Below are 19,296 nucleotides of genomic sequence, written 5' to 3'. Positions count from 1 at the left end.
GTCCCCTTCGTGGCACAAGTTTGCATTATACGCAAAATGACGAAATGAGCCCTGCAACGAACAAAATCTTCTTCTTCTTCCTTTTTTTTTTTTTAAAATATAATAAGCATTAATTATATATTTGTTAGTGTTAAAGATGTGTGTGTATATATATATATATATATATATATATAGAAGACGAGTATCTAAGGATGACCCACCAATCACGTGACGCTCTTAAAACTTTTATGGATTCTCATGTAGAAAAATAATGCTCGATAAGAGCCAACCTTCGTAGATCACACACACAGCCTTAATTTGTCCATTGCCCAAAACTTCAAACCCATGCATTAGTGTGAATCAATAATGTCATAAGATCGATATACTCTAATATATATCTATATATATTCTCGATCTAGGGTAGTTCAAAGTACAAAGGTCTCTTATAACTTTGTGAGGGGTATAATATAAATGGTCAATGGGGGCATCTAATCATCTTATGAGAGAGAGAGAGAGAACCTTTGGCGAAGGGTTATCTCAATGCTAGCTATACAGTAGCATCGTTGGAAGGACATGGCACTGTAGGAGAGAATTGATACTTGGTAGGTCCCCTTGTGACATGGCAATCTTGCCATCTAGTACCATCTCCATTTCTCCTTTTCTCGTCCTCTTGCTTTTTCTTCTCCTTAGTTGTGTAGCTAACTTTCCACTAGCTAGGTATTCCATTGAGATGAATTTGGTGCACTCAGACTAATCAAATTTGGAATTTGATTTTTTTTTTCTTTTTCAATTGGTTAGAATTTTTTTCAAATTCTTCCAAGGTATACCTTGTAGCATAGTAGGTCGTTGTTTGCTAAGGTAGTTGATTATTAGTCTCTTACACTCAATCCCCAATTAAGCTCAACAATTAGTTATCGAGTATATATACATAAAAAAATCATTATCGACCTGAATAGAAATCCATGTCGTGGATTATTCATCTAATTATAGACTTGCAAGATGCTCCGCGCATTCAAGCTAAGCAACAACAAACAAAAAAACAGCAATTTTTTGGAATAAAATTAAAGTCGCCTTCGCACTTATTATTAGCGCAAATTGTCATCTGGTGCGTCATTATCGATGTAACCCTTTCTGTATCCTTGCACACGATAGCGTTTTCGAGCCAATCTCCTCACTAAACCCTAACTCTTCAGCAGCATCACGTAGGATCACAATTAAGGCACTTGAGGACTTGAGGTAGTTCTCTTTCGCTTTGTGAAAAATGAGAATTTGATGCAACTCTTGAGAATAGAACAATGACCTACATGTGAATAAATGAGCGCATATGCTAACTACTCAATCATATACTAATATCTAGCAAGAGATGTGGAGACAAATGGAAGGGTTATTGCGTAGAGTTTTCTAAATAAAATCTCCAAAAAGAAGTTGATGTGACCTTGAAGCCTTTTCCTCTCCTAGGGCACCAATAGTACAAAAGCATAGAAGAAGTTTAAGCTCTCAAAAAGGGCATAAGGTTGCTTTATTCCAAAGTGCCATTTTATCTTTGGAATCCTCGGTGGGTTCTTTTGATTTTGATGCTTGTAATGCCTTGTCCCAAGGCAAATGCCTTTGGAAAGTTTTGAGCAACCACAAGCTATATGGGGATGAAAGATATATTGGAAAAGGATTGCATATTAGCAGTCACGTGTAACCTTTTGTTGATGTTGATGAATAGATACCATAATTATAAGGTATAGTTTTTTTTTTATATCTACTTGCTATCCCTATGTATGCCGAGTTAGTTTATATTCATTCAACCCTAATTTCTTTCTATTAGATGTGCATAATGAAATGCAATGTGGAATTGGATATAGTTATGTTTGTCAAAATCACAGTGTAAGTTGGATCGTGACTCCTAATTCATTTGGGTACAAAAATGTGGCACTAAGTATAGTATTCTTAGAGATCTATTTCATGGCAATGTTGAGATTTTGGGCTCTGTTTTGCCTAAGAATAGCCCATATATTATAGGCCCAATGGGCCTAACATCCCAAGGTAAATATCTTTCTATCTTTCTTCTTGGTTAGGGTTCCTGAGGACATTAGGGTTTTGATTGCTTCATGTAAAGATGCAGAAGATTAGAGGTGATGGTGTCTTCCATCGCCATGGACACAAATTGGATCACAAATTGGATCAGATTAGGATTCAAAGATGGTAGATTGGCCGGTGTTGTAGAAGTGAGATGCTCAGCTTTTCTTTTCATATTGATTATGAACCAAGCACTTAGGCTATAAGATTAGCATAAGAGATTAGACTCTCCCTAAAAATATAGATTAGTTAATTAAACAAACCCTTATAAGAAACGAGCCATAATGAGTCTAAATTATGCATATACGACGCTTCGAGGAAAAGTTACTCAACATTTACAGGAGAGTCGAACCGATGAACTCACTCATGAATTAATTAGTAAGAATTAACTATCTTTGCTATAGTAATAACTTATGAGATGCTCAGCATTGGATACAAATATTACCAACATCATTGATGGAAAAACTTAGGTAGGCCTTGGGAACGGTATAGTTCTGCTACTATCTTGGCCTTTAGGTTTGGGACGACATCCTTCAACCTTGTTCTAGTTAGTGTCATGTCATAAAGATTTTGGAAGAGCATCAAAATATATGATAGATTTTTTTGAATTTTTAAATTGGTAGGTGAATCACTTACCTAACTTGATCTCAGAACGAGTATCACATGAATCAGATGAGCTAATCTAGGGGACATTAGACTGCATAAAAGTAGTCTAAGTCGGTAAAGTTGATGTAATATCCTGGCTTTCACCATGTTTCTCATGTGGTTAATAACGTTTCTTAATGAACTATAAGGAATTAGAATGTGGATCAAGGAAATTTTCACCACTTTGTCCAATTAGATGAATATACACCACAAGGAGTATAATATTCTCATTACATCTAGAAATTGCTCACACAGTTTCCTTTCAATAGTCAGCCCTAGCATTGTGCTAGGGTTTATGTTGCTCCTTTTCGAATCTTAAGAGGCTTTCCTTGCTATTGCCCAACATTTTCCCTCCCTTTATTCTCCTAGCTCGAGTGGCTAGAGGAGGGGAGACTTTTTTTTTTCTTTTTCTAATTTTCTTCTCTCTCTCTTCTTCTTCTCTTTTCTCTAGTCATTTCTAGTGTTAACCTTCTCTCTACCTTCATTGTCATCGGATTCCTCCTCTCTTCTTTTGTCCCTTATCTTCGCAACTACTCACATAGCCGGTAGCCTTGGCGCTTGCTACTGTTGTCACCCCATCAGTTGCCATCACTTCTGCCATCATCAACCTCTTTGATATCAGATCCACCTCCCCCTCTTTCTCCTTAGTCATCTTCATCTCCCCCCCCACATCTCTCTCCTTCCTCCTCCTATTTCACACCTTTCTCATTCCACCTCCACGTGTCGTCACTGCATCCTCTTTCTTTTCCTTACCTACGCAGTTGTCACCTGCCCCAGTTGTAACAATTAAAACGGCAGCTAATGGCTTTAATATAAAAACCCTAAAAATATGGTGTGAAATGTTAATTCGCCTCACTCTTAATGAGTTTGAATAGTCAAAGTACTTGTACAAGGATTGTTGTGATTGTGGTGTGGGGTTACAAAAACGGTGCGGATTATATCGAGGGCAACGGCTCTAACAAGCAATGACAAAGGAAAATTGTTGCGATGATGAGATGAATATGAGAGAGAGAGAGTATTTAATATGAAAAGAAAAAGAAAATGAAATACGAGAGTGAGAAAGATGAGAGAGTAATTAAACTAACTAATACTTTTTAAAAATGCCAAAAAATTTAGTCAAATTTTTTTCCCCTTTCATTTAACTTAAAATACTCTTACTCTTGCCCTTAGGTTTATTTTTGTAGAGTTAAAGGTAGTCAGTCATACAGTGTGCTATAAAAATTATAGACAAGAAAAAGGAATCGAATTGCAAATAGCTTAAAAGACCGAAGTGTTAATGTGAAAATAACTAAAACATAAGGTGTTATTTGAAAAAGAAAAAATATTAATTAATTTCGCCGCCGACGGAGCGAAAGAGACGCGCATCGGACTCGACTTCTAAAGTGCGGAATCAAGAAGAAAGCAACCCACGTGAAGCGCACGACGTCTACCTCCTATTAATGCGATATATTGACGATATTCTCGTCTCTTCGTTAAGATAAATTGAATTTCTCTCGTATAAACGAAAAAGGCTATCTATGACTATGAGAAAGGATGCCACGTAAGCCTTCTGAAAGGAGTTGACCGGTTTAAGACTTCCTCTGTGAAAATAACTGTCAAATTAATTGGTAGATTAGAGAATTATTGGTCCTCCAAGTAGTCCTTTTATAATATTACCAATAAAAAATTTAAATATACAAATTAAGCCCTATATTTTATCAAATATTTATAGAAAATATTACGGCGAACTAATTTATAACCCAAAAATTATATGTTATATCCAACTTCTTTTATCTTTTCTAACCCACCCAAGATGAAATGATGCATTTCAGGAGATAGTAGGAGAATAGAAAATAAAGATGAAGAAGAAGAAGAAGAAGAAGAAGAAGAAGAACTCACTTTAAATTTTACCCCTATTTTTATGTTAGTGTTAACTTAAAATTATTTGTTCTTCTAAATATTTGATAACTTGGTTTATAAATATTTAAACTTTTCTATTCTCTATAGAAATTCTAACACATGGAAAATTAGTGTCAATGAAGCGTAATAGACGATATCTAAAGTGGCCGATGCCAGGCATATTGTTAATTGATAAAAAACGATTTAAAATTAATAGTGAATGAGAAAATGTCACCTAATCTTGGTGTATGGGGCTTAAATAAATTAGTCGGCAAGATGAATTTGAAGTCAAAGGAAGCAACTGCCAAATTATTTGACCATTCAAAGAAGGATCAAAGTATTGGATTCCTACTTCCTAGCCAAACAGAATTTTGTCTCCTCTCCTTTTCTCTCTTCTTCTTCTTATTCTTCCTAAGTTTCCATGCATTGATCCTATCGTATAACCCATTAATCCTTCTTAATTTCCTCTTCCTCTTTCTCGTGCACCCATATATACTAATACAGTTAACAAACCCCACTCCCTCTTCTCTTGATCACTATTCCAAGAGTAATGGATTCAATTGAAATCCCTCACTACTTCATCTGCCCCATCTCTCTCCAAATCATGGAGGACCCAGTCACCACCATCACCGGCATCACCTACGACCGCCGCAGCATCGAACGGTGGATCTTCGTCGAGCACAACACGACGTGCCCGGTCACCAACCAGCCGCTCTTCCCCAACTCCTCCGGCGTCACCCCGAACCACACCCTCCGCCGCCTGATCCAGAGCTGGTGCACCACCAATGCATCTCGAGGCGTCGACCGCATCCCGACCCCGAGGGCCCCCCTCGATAACCGTGCCGTCCTCGATCTCCTCCGCGGCCTCTGTGACCCTCAGCAGCAGCTCAATTCCCTCAAAACGGCGGCGGCTCTCGTCGGTGAGAGCGAGAGCAACCGACGTTGCATGGTGCAACATGGCGTAGCGGAATGCATGGCTGAATTGATCATTTCATGCCGCAGGAGTAACCATATCGATCGAGTTGAGCTATGCCTAAGTATTTTACACTCGCTTCGACTCACTCCGGACGAACTCAAGCCCATACTAGTAGCAAACAACTCTGACCTAATCGATGAACTCACGTGGGTGTTACTGCATGGATCGAACAATAACAGTGAGATGATTACTACTACTACTACTACTACTACTACTAATACTGCTGCTGCTGCTGCTCTTGTGTTGAAGTCTATAATTGAGGTCACTAGTGATGCGGTATTAGAATGATTAAAGCTAGATTTCTTCAAAGCAGTTAGTTCTCTTATCCATGATCGGATATCTAACCAAGTGACAAAGGCAGCATTACATGTGATATTGCATGCATGTCCATGGGGAAGGAACCGAGACAAGATCATCGAATCCGGCGCGATGAAGGAGGTGATCGAGCTCGAATTAGCCTCACCAGATAAGAGGACAACCGAGCTAGACTTAGCCATACTGGACCATCTATGCTCATGTGCAGATGGGAGGGCTGAGCTGGTCGGGCATGCGGCGGGAATCGCCGTGGTGGCGAAGAGGATACTGCGTGCATCGCCGTCCGCTGATGATCGGGCTGTCAGGATCTTATTGTCGATTTGCCGGTACTCGGCGACAGGCGAGGTGTTGCAGGAGATGGTGAGGGTGGGGGCTGTGTCTAAGCTGTGCTTTGTGATGCAGGCTAATTGTTCTACAAGTGTGAAAGAAAAGGCTAGGTGGGTTCTCAGATTGCACTCTGGGGTGTGGAAGAATTCACCATGTATTAATGCTTATTTGTTAACAAGGTATCCTTGATGTAGAAATTTAGAATTCCAAAGTAATTGTACTTTGAAGAGATTGGAGACTTAGATGTAATAATTACATTGTCACATAAGTGATTGTAATCAGGAGATTCTTGTGAACTCTTTAAACAAAAGTTATTAGTGAGAACGATAAGAACGGTTCTTTCGTGTTGGTCAGAACAACTGGGAATGAGGCAGAAATTTAGGCCGTGTTTGCTTTGAGTTTAGGGATCGCTCCTTAACTAATTTATAGACTCCTAAATTGATATAATAATTATTATTTTTTATTTTTTTATATCTAATTAAGTTTATTTTTTAATAAATTAAAACTAAAAAAATACTGACTAATTGAGTTTAAGGCTTAGTTTCAAACCAAAATTCCCTACTCGGTAGAAGTTTGTTTTATACTGGACCAAAAAGCTATTCTTATTAGCCATATTTTATAACGAGAGATATGACTTCTTCTAGTTCTAGATTTATTTCATTGGATATTATTGTTCATTGGGTTGCCTCGTAGATTTCTTTCCCGATTTGGCCAGTCTTACGCAGCACCATTGCAGAATTGACCACGTGGGTGAGGAAAAAGAGATCGATTTCTCGGTGGACAACGTTGGTATTTGATGACAGTTCATTGTAATCCATTTCTTAAAAAAGATTAATTATCTAATTTATATATCGGGGAGACTTGACCTTTTTGTCTTGTATATGATTAACGTAAGAGCTCGTACTATTAAAAAGAATCTTAGATTTCACTAAGGCCAAAATTATTTTTAATCCACCACTAAACGTACCATGAGGCCCTTTTTTTTTGTGGTTTGGATTGAAATCTTTGTACCAGTACAATGGAATGAGACTAATGAGACGGTACACTTCCCAATTCGATCTCCTAAGAAAACTGATGCCTGAGATACGACAGAGTGTGTGAAAGCAACAAGGAATTCAGACTCTTATTTTAATCAGAGAAGCCAAGTATGTCAAATGCACCAGTTGTCTTAAACTCAAACCACAAGTTTATTTAGTCTAAAACCGAAACCCCAGCTTATATATTTGACTGAATTGATAAGGTAGAGACGACCAACGTAAATGCAGTCGGTGGCCAAGGCACATCCATCCTGTTCGCCTTTGTAGACTCTTCAAAGTTCAACAACAAAATTGGTATCCTGTCATATAAAATTATGGACAAACATTGATGCATTGAAACTATAAGCTATCAAAATTAGTGGCAGCTGTCGTGGATGACTCATAGTAGCAGAAAGGAAATAAGAAACAGTACGACTGCAGCTTAAAGATAACTCCACATCGGAGCGAATGGAACTGCCGAACTGGAGCAAAGAATTTTCTCAACAAAAAATAAAACAAAAGAAAAGAAAAGAACTGGAGCAAAGAAAAATTGATATATGAATAGACTGCCTACTTGTTCATTGAACTATGTATGCAATTGGTTTGTTAATAGTATCCATATGAAAACTCACTACTTGCACTTCACACATGGAAACCTCAAGAAACAAATTTAAATAAAAGAATGTGACAACATCCAACACCTATGACAACTCAATACCTAGATAACTCTATGCCTTTGCTTCCATATCAACTATCCTCATTCATCTTCTGCAGCTGGGAGAAAGAAGAAATAAATACAGGACTTTTATACACAACTGTACAGTTTTGAAAGGGATAAACAGTACCATCCCAAATCCAAGAATCGCCTCAACTTTCATTTATGCACAGTAAGTAACCGAAAATGTGGACCAGTAGTGGGAGTCTACAACTGCTAACTAAGCGGACAGCCTTCGAAGTTTGTGCATGTTTATGTGCTCTTTAATAGCTGGTAATCTGTCTGAGCGATGCCAATATCTACAAATTCCAACTGAACTCTGTTCATTCTTTTAAACTGACTTGAGTACGTGCCTTTTCATGAATTTCTGTAATTAGTTCACGTAGCTCTGGGAACACAGAAACAAGCACCAGTTCCAGCGTAGTGTATGCAAGCTGCTTGACACAGACAGTAGACTGCATCACAACATATATTCTCTCAGAGACAACTATTGAACAGGTTACACTCTAGGATTCCTAGTATCATATATATACTGAAAAATATTAGATGGCTTACCTGGAGAAAGTAATAGATGTCCCTTGCGCAGCGTCGGTACTGATTATGCCCAATTAAGCTGACTAATGCAGTTGGGGCTCCATCTGGAAACGGCTGTTCATGTCAGTTAAACTTGTCATACTAACATAGCAAGATAGTCATGGACTGATTCCCTATGAAAACAAAATATGGATATGGGAAAAAAAACACGTCTAATTAGCATATCTATGATCTCATACCACATCCAAACTAGCAGAACCCAATTCTGGCCTATGATAATGCAACAAGATAAGCAAAGCTGTTACTCCTAACCAAGGTCTCAATTGCAACTCACACACCCCATCTAGATAGCTTAATGGCATAATATGTGCTTGGTGGCATACTACTCTGCCTATGAATAATTCCAGCCAGAATGTGGTGTGCTTAGTGTATAGCCAGACTGAGGTGGTTCTCCAATACTCACCAAGCCATATGACACCTTAATCTACAGCTTCATCTATTTGCATTTGCTACATAGATTGTTTTCCTGCATTCAGCTTTTTTAAGTGTAACATTCCTTATCAAATCAAGTGTTATCAGATAGACCAGAAAACACATGATGCTTAACAACATGCCTGTCAATGAAGGTAATAAGTGTTGGAACTGATATGTAAAAATAGAAAGCACCGAAAAACCATGGAAGAAGATTGTCTCACCAAGTAACATTTTCTTAACATCACTTGCTCTACGAGATGCCTCAAGCTGCAGCTCGAAAGAGCTCGGCCTACTGGCCTTATCATCATATATATTTACACTTTGTTTCTCATTGAATTGATTTTTTTCTGTCCTCCCTTGAAAGCTCTCTAACCTTGTAAAGAATGTGCCATTAGGCCAGAGAACCTGTGAAATTGAATTATAGAAAGGACCATATTAAAAAGGGAATGTCAACATTTGTTCATTTCGCATATGGAGAGAGAAAACAGATCTGTGGATACTATAGCAAATTTACTATATCATAGTATAGCTTGGTTTACACAGAAATGACACAATAGTTCCATATCTACATAAAAGCTCATCAGACAATCACTATTTTCACAACGAGATGTGGCGTATAATACTAGGAATAAAAACAATTTTAATTTAGACAGAGATGTAAATATGGACCAATGTTTATCCCAAGACAGATGGATGGTAAAGAATCATGGAAGTACAAAATAATATTGCAAAGTTTGCAGCAGAGTACAGAAAATGTGATAAGTGACACAGAAATAGCACAAAATAGAAACAAACTAAATATTCAAAAGCAGCCACATATACTATCAATATAGAATTAGACTTGTCCATGTGGTATACATGCAACAAATGAGTACCGAGCTAAAACAATCCTAGAAAAATGCATGCAATAGAATTAACAAATGCTAGATATACAACAGATTTAAAATGCTTATGTAATTGCGCACACCTCAAGTTTATGAGTGATGTATCAGAAATGTCATACAACATCCCTGATATTCTAAAAATTTAGAAAGGGAAAACATACGTGCATAAGTGTAGTCCGTTTCATGCCAAGTTCTGTTAGCATCCATGTATGAAAAATGGGTCTTTGATGCATAAAAGAGATTTTTTGGACAACTTAATTACACCTGAAAAAACTCTTAGAACCACAATATGTTAGGTTAACCACCAACGGTCCACAGGAAACAATGGAAAATGAATTGTGCTTATATTTGTAGTAGCTAGAACATAACAAGAATTTACAGAGGTATTGATTTTGAAAAATTAAATATTCTTCTGCCTAAACGGTAAGCATGGAATAAATTTCTCCTTACATCTTGAATCCAACGAATTCCTTGTGCAATGATATCACCCCTTCGAAGCCAATGGATATGCCTTATAATCCAATCATCAATTGCATCTTCCATCATCAACTGCAAAATTTGTTTTGAGATCCAAAAAACCTGTCTTCTGCAAGGCATACAAAGTTCATATGAACTTCTAATCTTCACAGTTCAAGGTACTAAAAGAAATTAGCAGAAGCTTCCTAAATGCTCAGATCAATAAAAGACATTATGCAGAATCAAGGTTCATCAAATAAAACTCATTACAGTTATAAATATCTCATATAGTACTTTACAGGAAATGTTAAGAGTCAATGTCATGATATGACTTGAGTAGATGAGCAAATCTGAGAAAATATGATATAGTAAATTAGATATGTAGCAGACCTCAGCCAACCTCTCCGTTTCAGTTGGAATATCTTGTCAACGAGATTCAACAATGGCACACTAACATTTGGAGGCGTCCACTGCAGAAAACCAAGGTAAAGCATAAGGAATGATATAAGTGCCCAAGCGATTACATAATAAATATTGGCATAAAAAGAGTTCAGATGATCCATGAAATATTATATGTTTTATTACGGACTGGATATATCCTTGGGAAGTAAGGCAAAATATATAAAGTATGCTTCCTGTTCAGAAACTATTGCAGTAATTTTCACTTCAGTTTTAGAAGGATACAATGGGACCGATGGAGTTCTCAAAGCTGGACCCTTTTAGTTCAACAAATAAGTTGTGAGTTTGGACTAGGAAGGATGAGATATTATCCATCTGACCAAATAGGAATTAGATTTATTTATCCATCTTAAATTCATAAACAATTCCCTTTCACTACTAGCTTGGACTCCAAGCGCAAAATTACATAAAACTTGATTAGTTTTGTTTGCTAAGATAAATGATCACAAATTGATCCATGGAAGTATGGAATATCCAAGAGAAACACATCTAGATATATCATACTCCTTAGTACAAAAATATCAAGTTTCAGGACAGAATGTTAAGGCATGTTTGAACTTCCCATGTAATTTGTTTACTTTGTCAGACATTATTACCTTATACGAGTGGATGACTAGTGAAGTTAAGCAAATACACCGCCTCAAGTACAAATCTTCTATAACAGAATTTACAAGCTTAACTAAGTGTGGTTAAGTATATGAAATGAGTGAAAGAGAAGGCAAGTGACATGAAATCAGGAAGAAAACCTAAATTGATAAAGTTATGAGCAAGTAGTACCCCAGGTGGCATTCCAGTAGGATCTTCATTTGAACCCAGAGATAAAAATGCTTTTGGAGCATCCAAATTGGTCCTATCAAATTTGTCTAATTGTTGGCTTCTCTGAGATTCCAAACTAGAAGATTCCTCAATACGTTTGACAATACGTGGTGGAAACTCTTTGGAGTTCAACTCATTATCTGAATGCCACCCGTTGTTTACTGCCAAAGGACGGTCTTCATAATGGCTTTCATCATCAGACAAGCTACGAGAAGTTTCAATATTACTAAAAACTGGACTGTGCTTATTTAGGTCCTCCTCATTCCAGGAGAGTGCCAAGCTCTTCTCCACTGATGGGGAAGAAGATAACTGAGATGGTGATGAGCCAACAACTTTACGCTTGAGACCATCTGAAACACCTTTAAACTGGCGAACAATATCGTCCATAGCATCATCTACATTAACTGTTGCATCAATATTTTATTTTAGAAAAAGAAGATGAATCGTTTAAAATTCCACAAGTATCAATGTAGAAATAAGAGATAGCACTCCTTAAAAGACAATTGACAAGAATTTTTGTTTAAGCAGAATGACAGATTCGAATATTAGACTCTGAAGTATACCATGCACAACTTTTTTAACTTGCCAAAAACAGATAAAATTGAGAAAATAGCATCAGTGTCATCCAAACCTAAAAACAGATAAAATTGAGAAAGTAGCATCAGTGCCATCCAAGGGATATATAATAGAGCACAATTTTTGATTGAAAAAGCACAATTGATGGGCTGAAGACAAACACACAACAGCTTGTCTATCTGAGTCAAAACCTTCTAGAAATACTCCGAAAGGAGGCAAATTTAAGCAACAATATATGGGCCTCTTAAAAAACATAGTATGTTAGATAACTATATTGGTGATAAACCTAATTGTACTGATTAGGCACATGCTAACAAAGGAAGCCTCTCAAATTATCTAGACATGAAAAGTCTCTAGCGAGTGAGGAAGAGAATTCATTTAACAGGAAGTTATGTTATCTCTAAGGCACAAACAAGCACAAGAGGAAATGGACCTGCGGTGAACAAACATATATTAAGGAGATAAAGCCATAAAAGATTATTAGCTGTAGCCTGTATTAAAAGGCACAGTTGCAGGAAATTGACTATTGCTGCTATACTCATATCCTTTACTTGAGTCCATTTATTTCTGATTGCAGATTGAGAAGGAAAAGGAAAGACCCCTCCATATTAAGCCAAGCAGGTCCCAAATTCTTGTAGCATAAAAACAATGGTCTACTAGAGGATATCAGCTTTCTCAAAGCAACTAGACATATAAAAGATAAATAAGTAAATAAACAATGGATCTTTTCAAATAAATAAAAAAATAAAATACCCAATGGACAAGGCAATGACTTTTATAGCATAACCCAAGTTTCCTATCACCACAGCAGATTAAATAAAGGCTGAAACTAGTAATATGGCCAGAGCCATCTCCTTATTATAAAATTGATGAAGGAACTTATTAATTAGTGCATCTAGGTACAAGAGAATTAAAAAACTACATGCTTACCTGCCAATGTTTTCATAACTGAGGTAGATTTTCCAAATGAGTAATTCTGCAAACAGAGAAAAGGGATAACTATCTGAAGAAAGTAAAAGCTGTCTGAAGATAAAACTGTCCTTTCGCTAACTCCTCTGACATAAAATCAAGTTCATACCTTTGAAGAAGCACTTAAAAAGTCCCAGACTTCATGCTGCTCTGCTAAATTCGCTATAGACAAGAGGTCCTGCAAAATGAATCAGAATAATGTCAAGCTTGCCCAAATTTATTCCAAAATTATGTGAGAGACAGTCCAAGCATACTTGGAGATATTTGTCTAGAAGAATACACCGCTGATGCACAAAATAATCATCAATACTGGACGAAAGAAACCTCTTTGGAGGCAAATGTAATGAATAATTAGGTATCTCTTTTAGCTGACGATGCAAACGCTCAAAATTTCGATATCTGCAAATCGAAGTTAAGGGTTACCAACATATAAGATATAATAAGTTGCTAAATACACAGCAGACAATGAAATATAGTTTTGTGATACTTTTTTGAGTTTTTTGTTACTTCATACAACATTCACGTTAACTAATAATATCAGATATCATTGGCCTTCATTCTCTAAGAATGCATCACAGAAGAGATTTATGTATGTCCTTCATATAAAACAAGATTAACGCTTCAGGCCTGAAACTCGATTACCAAGAAGTCAATCTTGTGCCAATACACAGTGTAAGCAAAAAATTTAGTTTGTAGTATGTGATGAGTAAGTTTCTCTCCAGCATAAGAATTAAAGAATGGATGGCAAATTTATGTAAAGCCTTGAAGGATGTCTAGAGAAAGCATGCCTTCTTTTCACAAACCAGGTCTCGTTATCTGCGTTAGTTACATCAGTTACAGCAATTGAATAAACTGCAAAAGATTTCGATCCAAGCTTCTCAAAATATGCTCCAACAACCTGCAAAGAAATTTTAAGCACAATAGTTAAACTTTTATTATACAGAAATTACAAGAGGATTCAAATGCATTCACAGAAACAAAGTCATAAACAACATGGCATATTGTAAGAAATTCTCACCCGGCACCTAATCTTTGGAATATGCAAGGAACCCTCACTATGTGAAGCAAATTCAGAAATATGCTCTTCTTTATGCTTGCTAAGATTCGTGTTTTCCAGGGAAGCAATAGTTTCACCACTTTTGCTCATAAATGTCGTGTTAATATCAGAGGTGCTGCTTGATCGCTTTATCTGACCTTTCCTGCTTTTTGATATCTTTGACGAACTTTCTCGACCATCATCACAAAAATAAGGCCCCTCCGTAGATTTCTCACTGATAAGATCTATGGAATCATGTGGCCTGTTATTTGTCACTACTTTTGACCGCGTATTGTTATCAGATAGATGCATTAAATTAACCATATATTTATCATCTATGCGGGTAATTCTTTCATTTAAACTGGTTGATAATTCCTTCCTTGTGGCTCCTGTATTTATAGTGTCATCCACACCTCGGAAAGAACTTTTTACTAGTCCGGTTGGAAGTCCTGCTTTAGAGAGATTGGCACTCTTCTTTTTGTAGTTCCTTCCTTTTGTCCACATGTTTTCAAGATTCTCAGGGGCAAGTACTTCAGATCTCCTTTTGTTAACAGCCTCAAATGTTGTTGCCCAATCTGCTGGCCGAGCCTGACTATGAATCTCTGAGACATCCTTTACTGTTTCCAAGTTGCCATGTTCACTACCAAGACTTCTTTCTTCGCTACTTTTAACCACGGTCAAATCACTTGACAGATTAGAAGTTGTAAATCTTTGTTCAGGTTGACAACTCTGAACAGAATGATTATGAGCAGGACTAGCTGCATTACTTGACCTATCAGGGTCAGCATCTCTGCTGCTGTCATCCTTATTGGCTAGGAAGATGTACTCGATTAACTCATTTATGTACCTAAAATGAAGAAATTCTTTTCATGAAGTTGAAATTTGATTACCAATAGGCATTTAGAAAATCAATGGCAATTGAATACCAACTGGACCATATAACAGAAGATTACAGTTCATTTTGCATTCTTCCTTTACACCATTTTGTACTAAATTGGTACCATAAAGATCTGTGAAATGATTGACCAACCCAAAATAATTGACTTACTCAAATTTGAAGAATCTTTATTAAATTGGAGATAAGACCATGTACAAGAAAATCAATGTGTTCTTACAGCTAAGGATTTAACAACAAGCCTTCAGCTTTTAGCTAAGGACTAAGGTTATGCTTTTCTACTCTAGTTTCTTGCTGCTCACCAACTGTATATTCTTGTACTGGAAAGTATCTTAAAATGTGGTTTTGCTGCATAAATCCTTTTTGACCATAATGAATAGAAAGACAATTAAAAAAATTCAGCTTATAGGGAGAATTTTGGTTAATTACATCCTTTGGAGTTTGGATCACATTAATTAATAGATAACACTACAAAGGCTCTAAATTTATTAGCAAAACATGAGAAATTTAAATAAAATTTGAAAATAAAAAGAATAGCAAATCATAAATAATTAATGCAATTTAAGATTTTACCCAGGGCATGCCAAGTTCATGACAGGTTGCAAAACTAAGCAGGTTAACAACTCTCTGCCAAAACAGCGAACCAATGGGCATTGAGCTTCTTGAGGTTTCAAGACTATGGCCAGAATTCCGCTAACAATTCGTTGAAGAACCTGCAAAATAAAGATACTGAAACCCATGTACTACGAAGATTACATTATAAGAAAATAAGGACAACCAAGGAATGAATGCTTTGCCAAACCTTGTGCTCAGATTCTGCAGATAACAAAGCAGGATGAAGTTCCCTGGATGCTATTAGATGGCGCTTCAACCTGTCATCTCTTTCCTCAAAAGATAGTGTTGCCATGACATTGACACCTATCTCGGATTGATTTCTTCTGTAAAGTTCCAGCTGGTTCGTTATCAAGTCAACCATATCCCTGGAACAAATGCAATTGATTATGACAGAACTTGACTATGCTGACAGCTTAACAAAAAGCTTGTTGTTGACTCAAATAAGTGACCCAAAATCACCTTGTTAGCAAGTCGACAAGGTTGATATCTTTGACCCTCTCTGATATTTCACCAAGCACATCAAGTATTAAGGCACGTATTAATTCTGGGGCCTCTTTGTCAGGACTTATAGATGAATACCATAGATCTACAACAAAGTCCTGCAGAATCTTGTTAATAAAATCCTCAATAGCAGCCTCAACAGAAGGTGAGTCAATTTTCCTCCTCCATCTTGAAGTGGGTAGCACAGTTGAAAGACGATAGTCATTCACAGATAACTGATTTTTAGCCAAATGATATAAATATGTCAGCTTACGGGTTGGCTGCACCTTCCAGCGGAGCTCCACATTATAGGAGAGGTAACGGAAGACTGAGAGTATAAGAATTGACATGGGGATATTTGTCCACATTGATTTACTTGTATCTGAAATAAAAAAAGATGATAAGCATTACATGAGAAAAATGACAAAATTCATAATACAAAAAAACATTAAGTAAATTAAGCAACCTATTACATCCATATTATCAACTACTTGATTGAAACTAAATTCAGCATGAACTAGCTCGACGTAAGTCAGCTGCATGCCTATATAGCAACATAACTCAAATCTGTTAAGTGATTTGCATAAGACAACCACAGACAGGTACGTACACGACTAAAGACAGTTTACACATTTTGTTGGAATGACATACAAAATTACACACCAACTTGCTTATACCTATAAGTCTAAAATCTGCTATGGCATTTCAAATGTAGCCCATAATATGGAGCAAATTTTGTATTAGGTTGCTGAAGATCAGATGATATTAACTATAATACTACTTAGCATGAAAGATTTTAATTTTAGTCCACTTAAGGTAGCCCAAAACTACTTTGTTGGGCTGCATAACCTAAAATACTAACAGAAATCAAGAAAGAGAGTCATGAATCAACATTTATGACATGGACTTGGCCTATTTATAATACTTATAATCTTCTTATATGTGTCGTCTCAACTTATTGGTAGTTAGCCACAAATTAAAATGCAAAGCAAAATATTGACAGCAAAAAGACAAGTGCATTCTCAATCCTTTCTACTCTAGTCAACACCTTCCTGGTACGCCGTCATTCTAATCTTGGCAAAGGAAAACCGTGGAGAAGTAATTCCAAACTTCTCTTTCATTTTCCCCTTCTCCTGTGTCTAGCACATTGCAAATTCATATCAAATGATCAAAATAATATCTTCGATTCTCAAGAATCATAGTATGGTGCAGTCAACGCAGAAATATATGCAAAATAAAAGGATAGCCGGAGCAAGAAAGATCCGAGTCTTTCCACTTTGACTTGTTAAAATTATACAAAATTCCTTTCATCTAAACTTAATTTAACCAGCGAATACCTTCATTCTTCTATAAATCGAACGAGAGATAGCCAAGAGAGGCACTTACGTGACAAGAAGTAGGTGATGGCGAAGACGCATATGGCCCACCAAACGGTTCGCACCTTGGCTTCCTCGATCAAGTCTTGCAACGTGTTCATCGGCCTCATGGCATCCGAGCTCACGAGATCCAACCCTAGGGTTCCCGCGAGTCGAGTCCGACCAACTTCTAGGGTTCGGTGCGGCGAATCGCTCCCTCGCCGAGACCTAGGAATAGATCGATGAGAGCAGAGAAGGATGGATCCCCTACTTTGAAAACCCTAGGTGGGAGGGCCTCTCCCACAGAGCTATGAGCGCCAGTTTCTTTCTGTACGGCATATAGGAGAGAGGATGGTGGTGGAGATGAACTCGTCGGACTTTTTGTACGGCGAAAAGGACCAAATTGCCCCCCGATGGAAATAGGATGGACCAAAGCTCGGGGACACGTGGAAGTTTCTTACTGGCAAAAGCCGTATCCTGGCTGGTATATGAACTCTAAATTAATTTCCGATCGGCGTAGCATCGATGATGCGACGGCCCTATCGCGAGACCTCTGTGTGTTTGTAGCGCGAAAGTTAAACCGTCACGACGTGCATACAGATCATATTGTATCCAAATGACACATCTCTCACATTCTTATCATTTTCTCCCCATCTTTTACAGGGTTACTTTCGTAATTCCAGATATATTCCTAATCTCTCACACATGTAATGTGATTGTAGTGGTAGTGCTCCGCTCAGTAATATATAAGCACCAGCATTAAGAAATTGGCACCAACAACATCTATAAGTAAGTTGGATTAGCTATTTTATTCTCATGTCTAGAAAATCCAAGCTTTTCTTGGGTTCTTCTCTTTTATCTCTCTCTCTCTCTCTCTCAAACCTCAATACGGGCCCCCTAATGGATCCCTCCAAACTCTCGGAACCCGAAGAGATTTCGCCACCTCCACAGCCCACGTCATCTTCTATAGCCCACGGTGTGGTGTGCAAGAATACCAAGGCCCATTGACGGCCCATCCATCTCCTCCTCCCCAGCGTAGACGGTAGACCTCAACACGAATACGGAACCTCACATTCTTGCCCGCCACTACGTGGCCCGGCGCAATTCGAGCTACCAGGAATGCCCAAGAACTCCTCCTCGTCCCCCGCCCGACACGTGCCACGTGGAGGGCCGGAGCGCCATGGGACGGCCCCAGTTCTTCCCTGGGTCCGGTTTCTTGGGTGGGCAATCCACGGGCTTCCGTCTGATGCCTTTGCATAGATCCACTTCTTATCCGGCGATGTTGCATGATTGGAGCGGCGCGAGTAGCATTGGGTCCATCGGTGACTTCGGTGGTGTTGAACTCGAGTTCCCGGACGATGATGAATTGTATCAGAGTTTCATCGCCTACGAGCAAGAGGAGAAGAACGACGGCGGCAGCGGTAGCTCGTCGTCCTGGGCCAGTTCAAGAAAATCATCGCCGCCGCAGGCGTCGCCGTCCAGGGACCAAGGAAAGGAAAGGGGGGAGGGGGAGGATGGAACGCAGTGGTGAAGCTAGCTACGTACAGGTGGATTAGAGGCAACAACTTCTTTTATCTTTCCAATATTTAATTGGTCACATTTCGATTTCTTGTGCATGCAATGCGTAGAGTTGTTTCTTTGCTGGATGCATTCTTGTAGTCTCATTCATCATTCTTTGCTCTTGGCAAAGGAAAGAAACGTTTGCCATCTTGCACATTTATAAAGAGATGAGCATCTATGTACTCAGTTTGTTCTTGTTAGGAGTATAAAAGAAACTACAGCATTACTCTGAGAATATCTTGTATTTATTTGTGGCCTAGAGTTATTGA

The 19,296-nt window shown here is 37.9% G+C and overlaps 1 protein-coding gene and 1 pseudogene across 6 annotated transcripts; one reads left to right on the top strand and one right to left on the bottom strand.

The window, feature by feature from the left end:
* The first annotated feature begins 5,119 nt into the window (after positions 1-5,119).
* Positions 5,120-6,520, top strand: LOC140802208 (E3 ubiquitin-protein ligase PUB23-like; annotated as a pseudogene).
* Positions 6,521-7,753: 1,233 nt separating this feature from the next.
* Positions 7,754-17,857, bottom strand: LOC140802069 (uncharacterized). Of its 6 annotated transcripts, XM_073157493.1 has the most exons (16): positions 17,499-17,638; positions 16,400-16,494; positions 16,092-16,301; positions 15,820-15,997; positions 15,591-15,730; positions 14,105-14,969; positions 13,875-13,984; positions 13,341-13,485; positions 13,196-13,264; positions 13,048-13,093; positions 11,503-11,945; positions 10,657-10,736; positions 10,261-10,396; positions 9,148-9,331; positions 8,474-8,556; positions 7,754-8,373 (listed from the first exon to the last, which is right to left on the bottom strand). In XM_073157493.1, exons 2-16 carry the CDS (start codon positions 16,417-16,419, stop codon positions 8,242-8,244), a joined length of 2,841 nt encoding a protein of 946 aa, XP_073013594.1. In that variant the 5' UTR covers positions 16,420-16,494; positions 17,499-17,638; the 3' UTR covers positions 7,754-8,241. The 6 variants fall into 6 exon arrangements, with proteins under 6 accessions (XP_073013594.1, XP_073013592.1, XP_073013590.1 ...); XM_073157491.1 differs by having other exon boundaries at positions 8,474-8,566; positions 16,092-16,494; positions 17,499-17,857; XM_073157489.1 differs by having other exon boundaries at positions 16,092-16,494; positions 17,499-17,857.
* Between the last annotated feature and the right edge of the window lie 1,439 nt (positions 17,858-19,296).

This window comes from Typha latifolia, chromosome 15 (genome assembly GCF_019914945.1).
Source record: "Typha latifolia isolate L0001 chromosome 15, TyphaL0001v2, whole genome shotgun sequence".
Classification (NCBI taxonomy): Eukaryota; Viridiplantae; Streptophyta; class Magnoliopsida; order Poales; family Typhaceae; genus Typha; species Typha latifolia.
The sequence above is the reverse complement of the archived record's forward strand: the minus strand, read 5'-3'. Positions and strand labels throughout refer to the sequence as shown.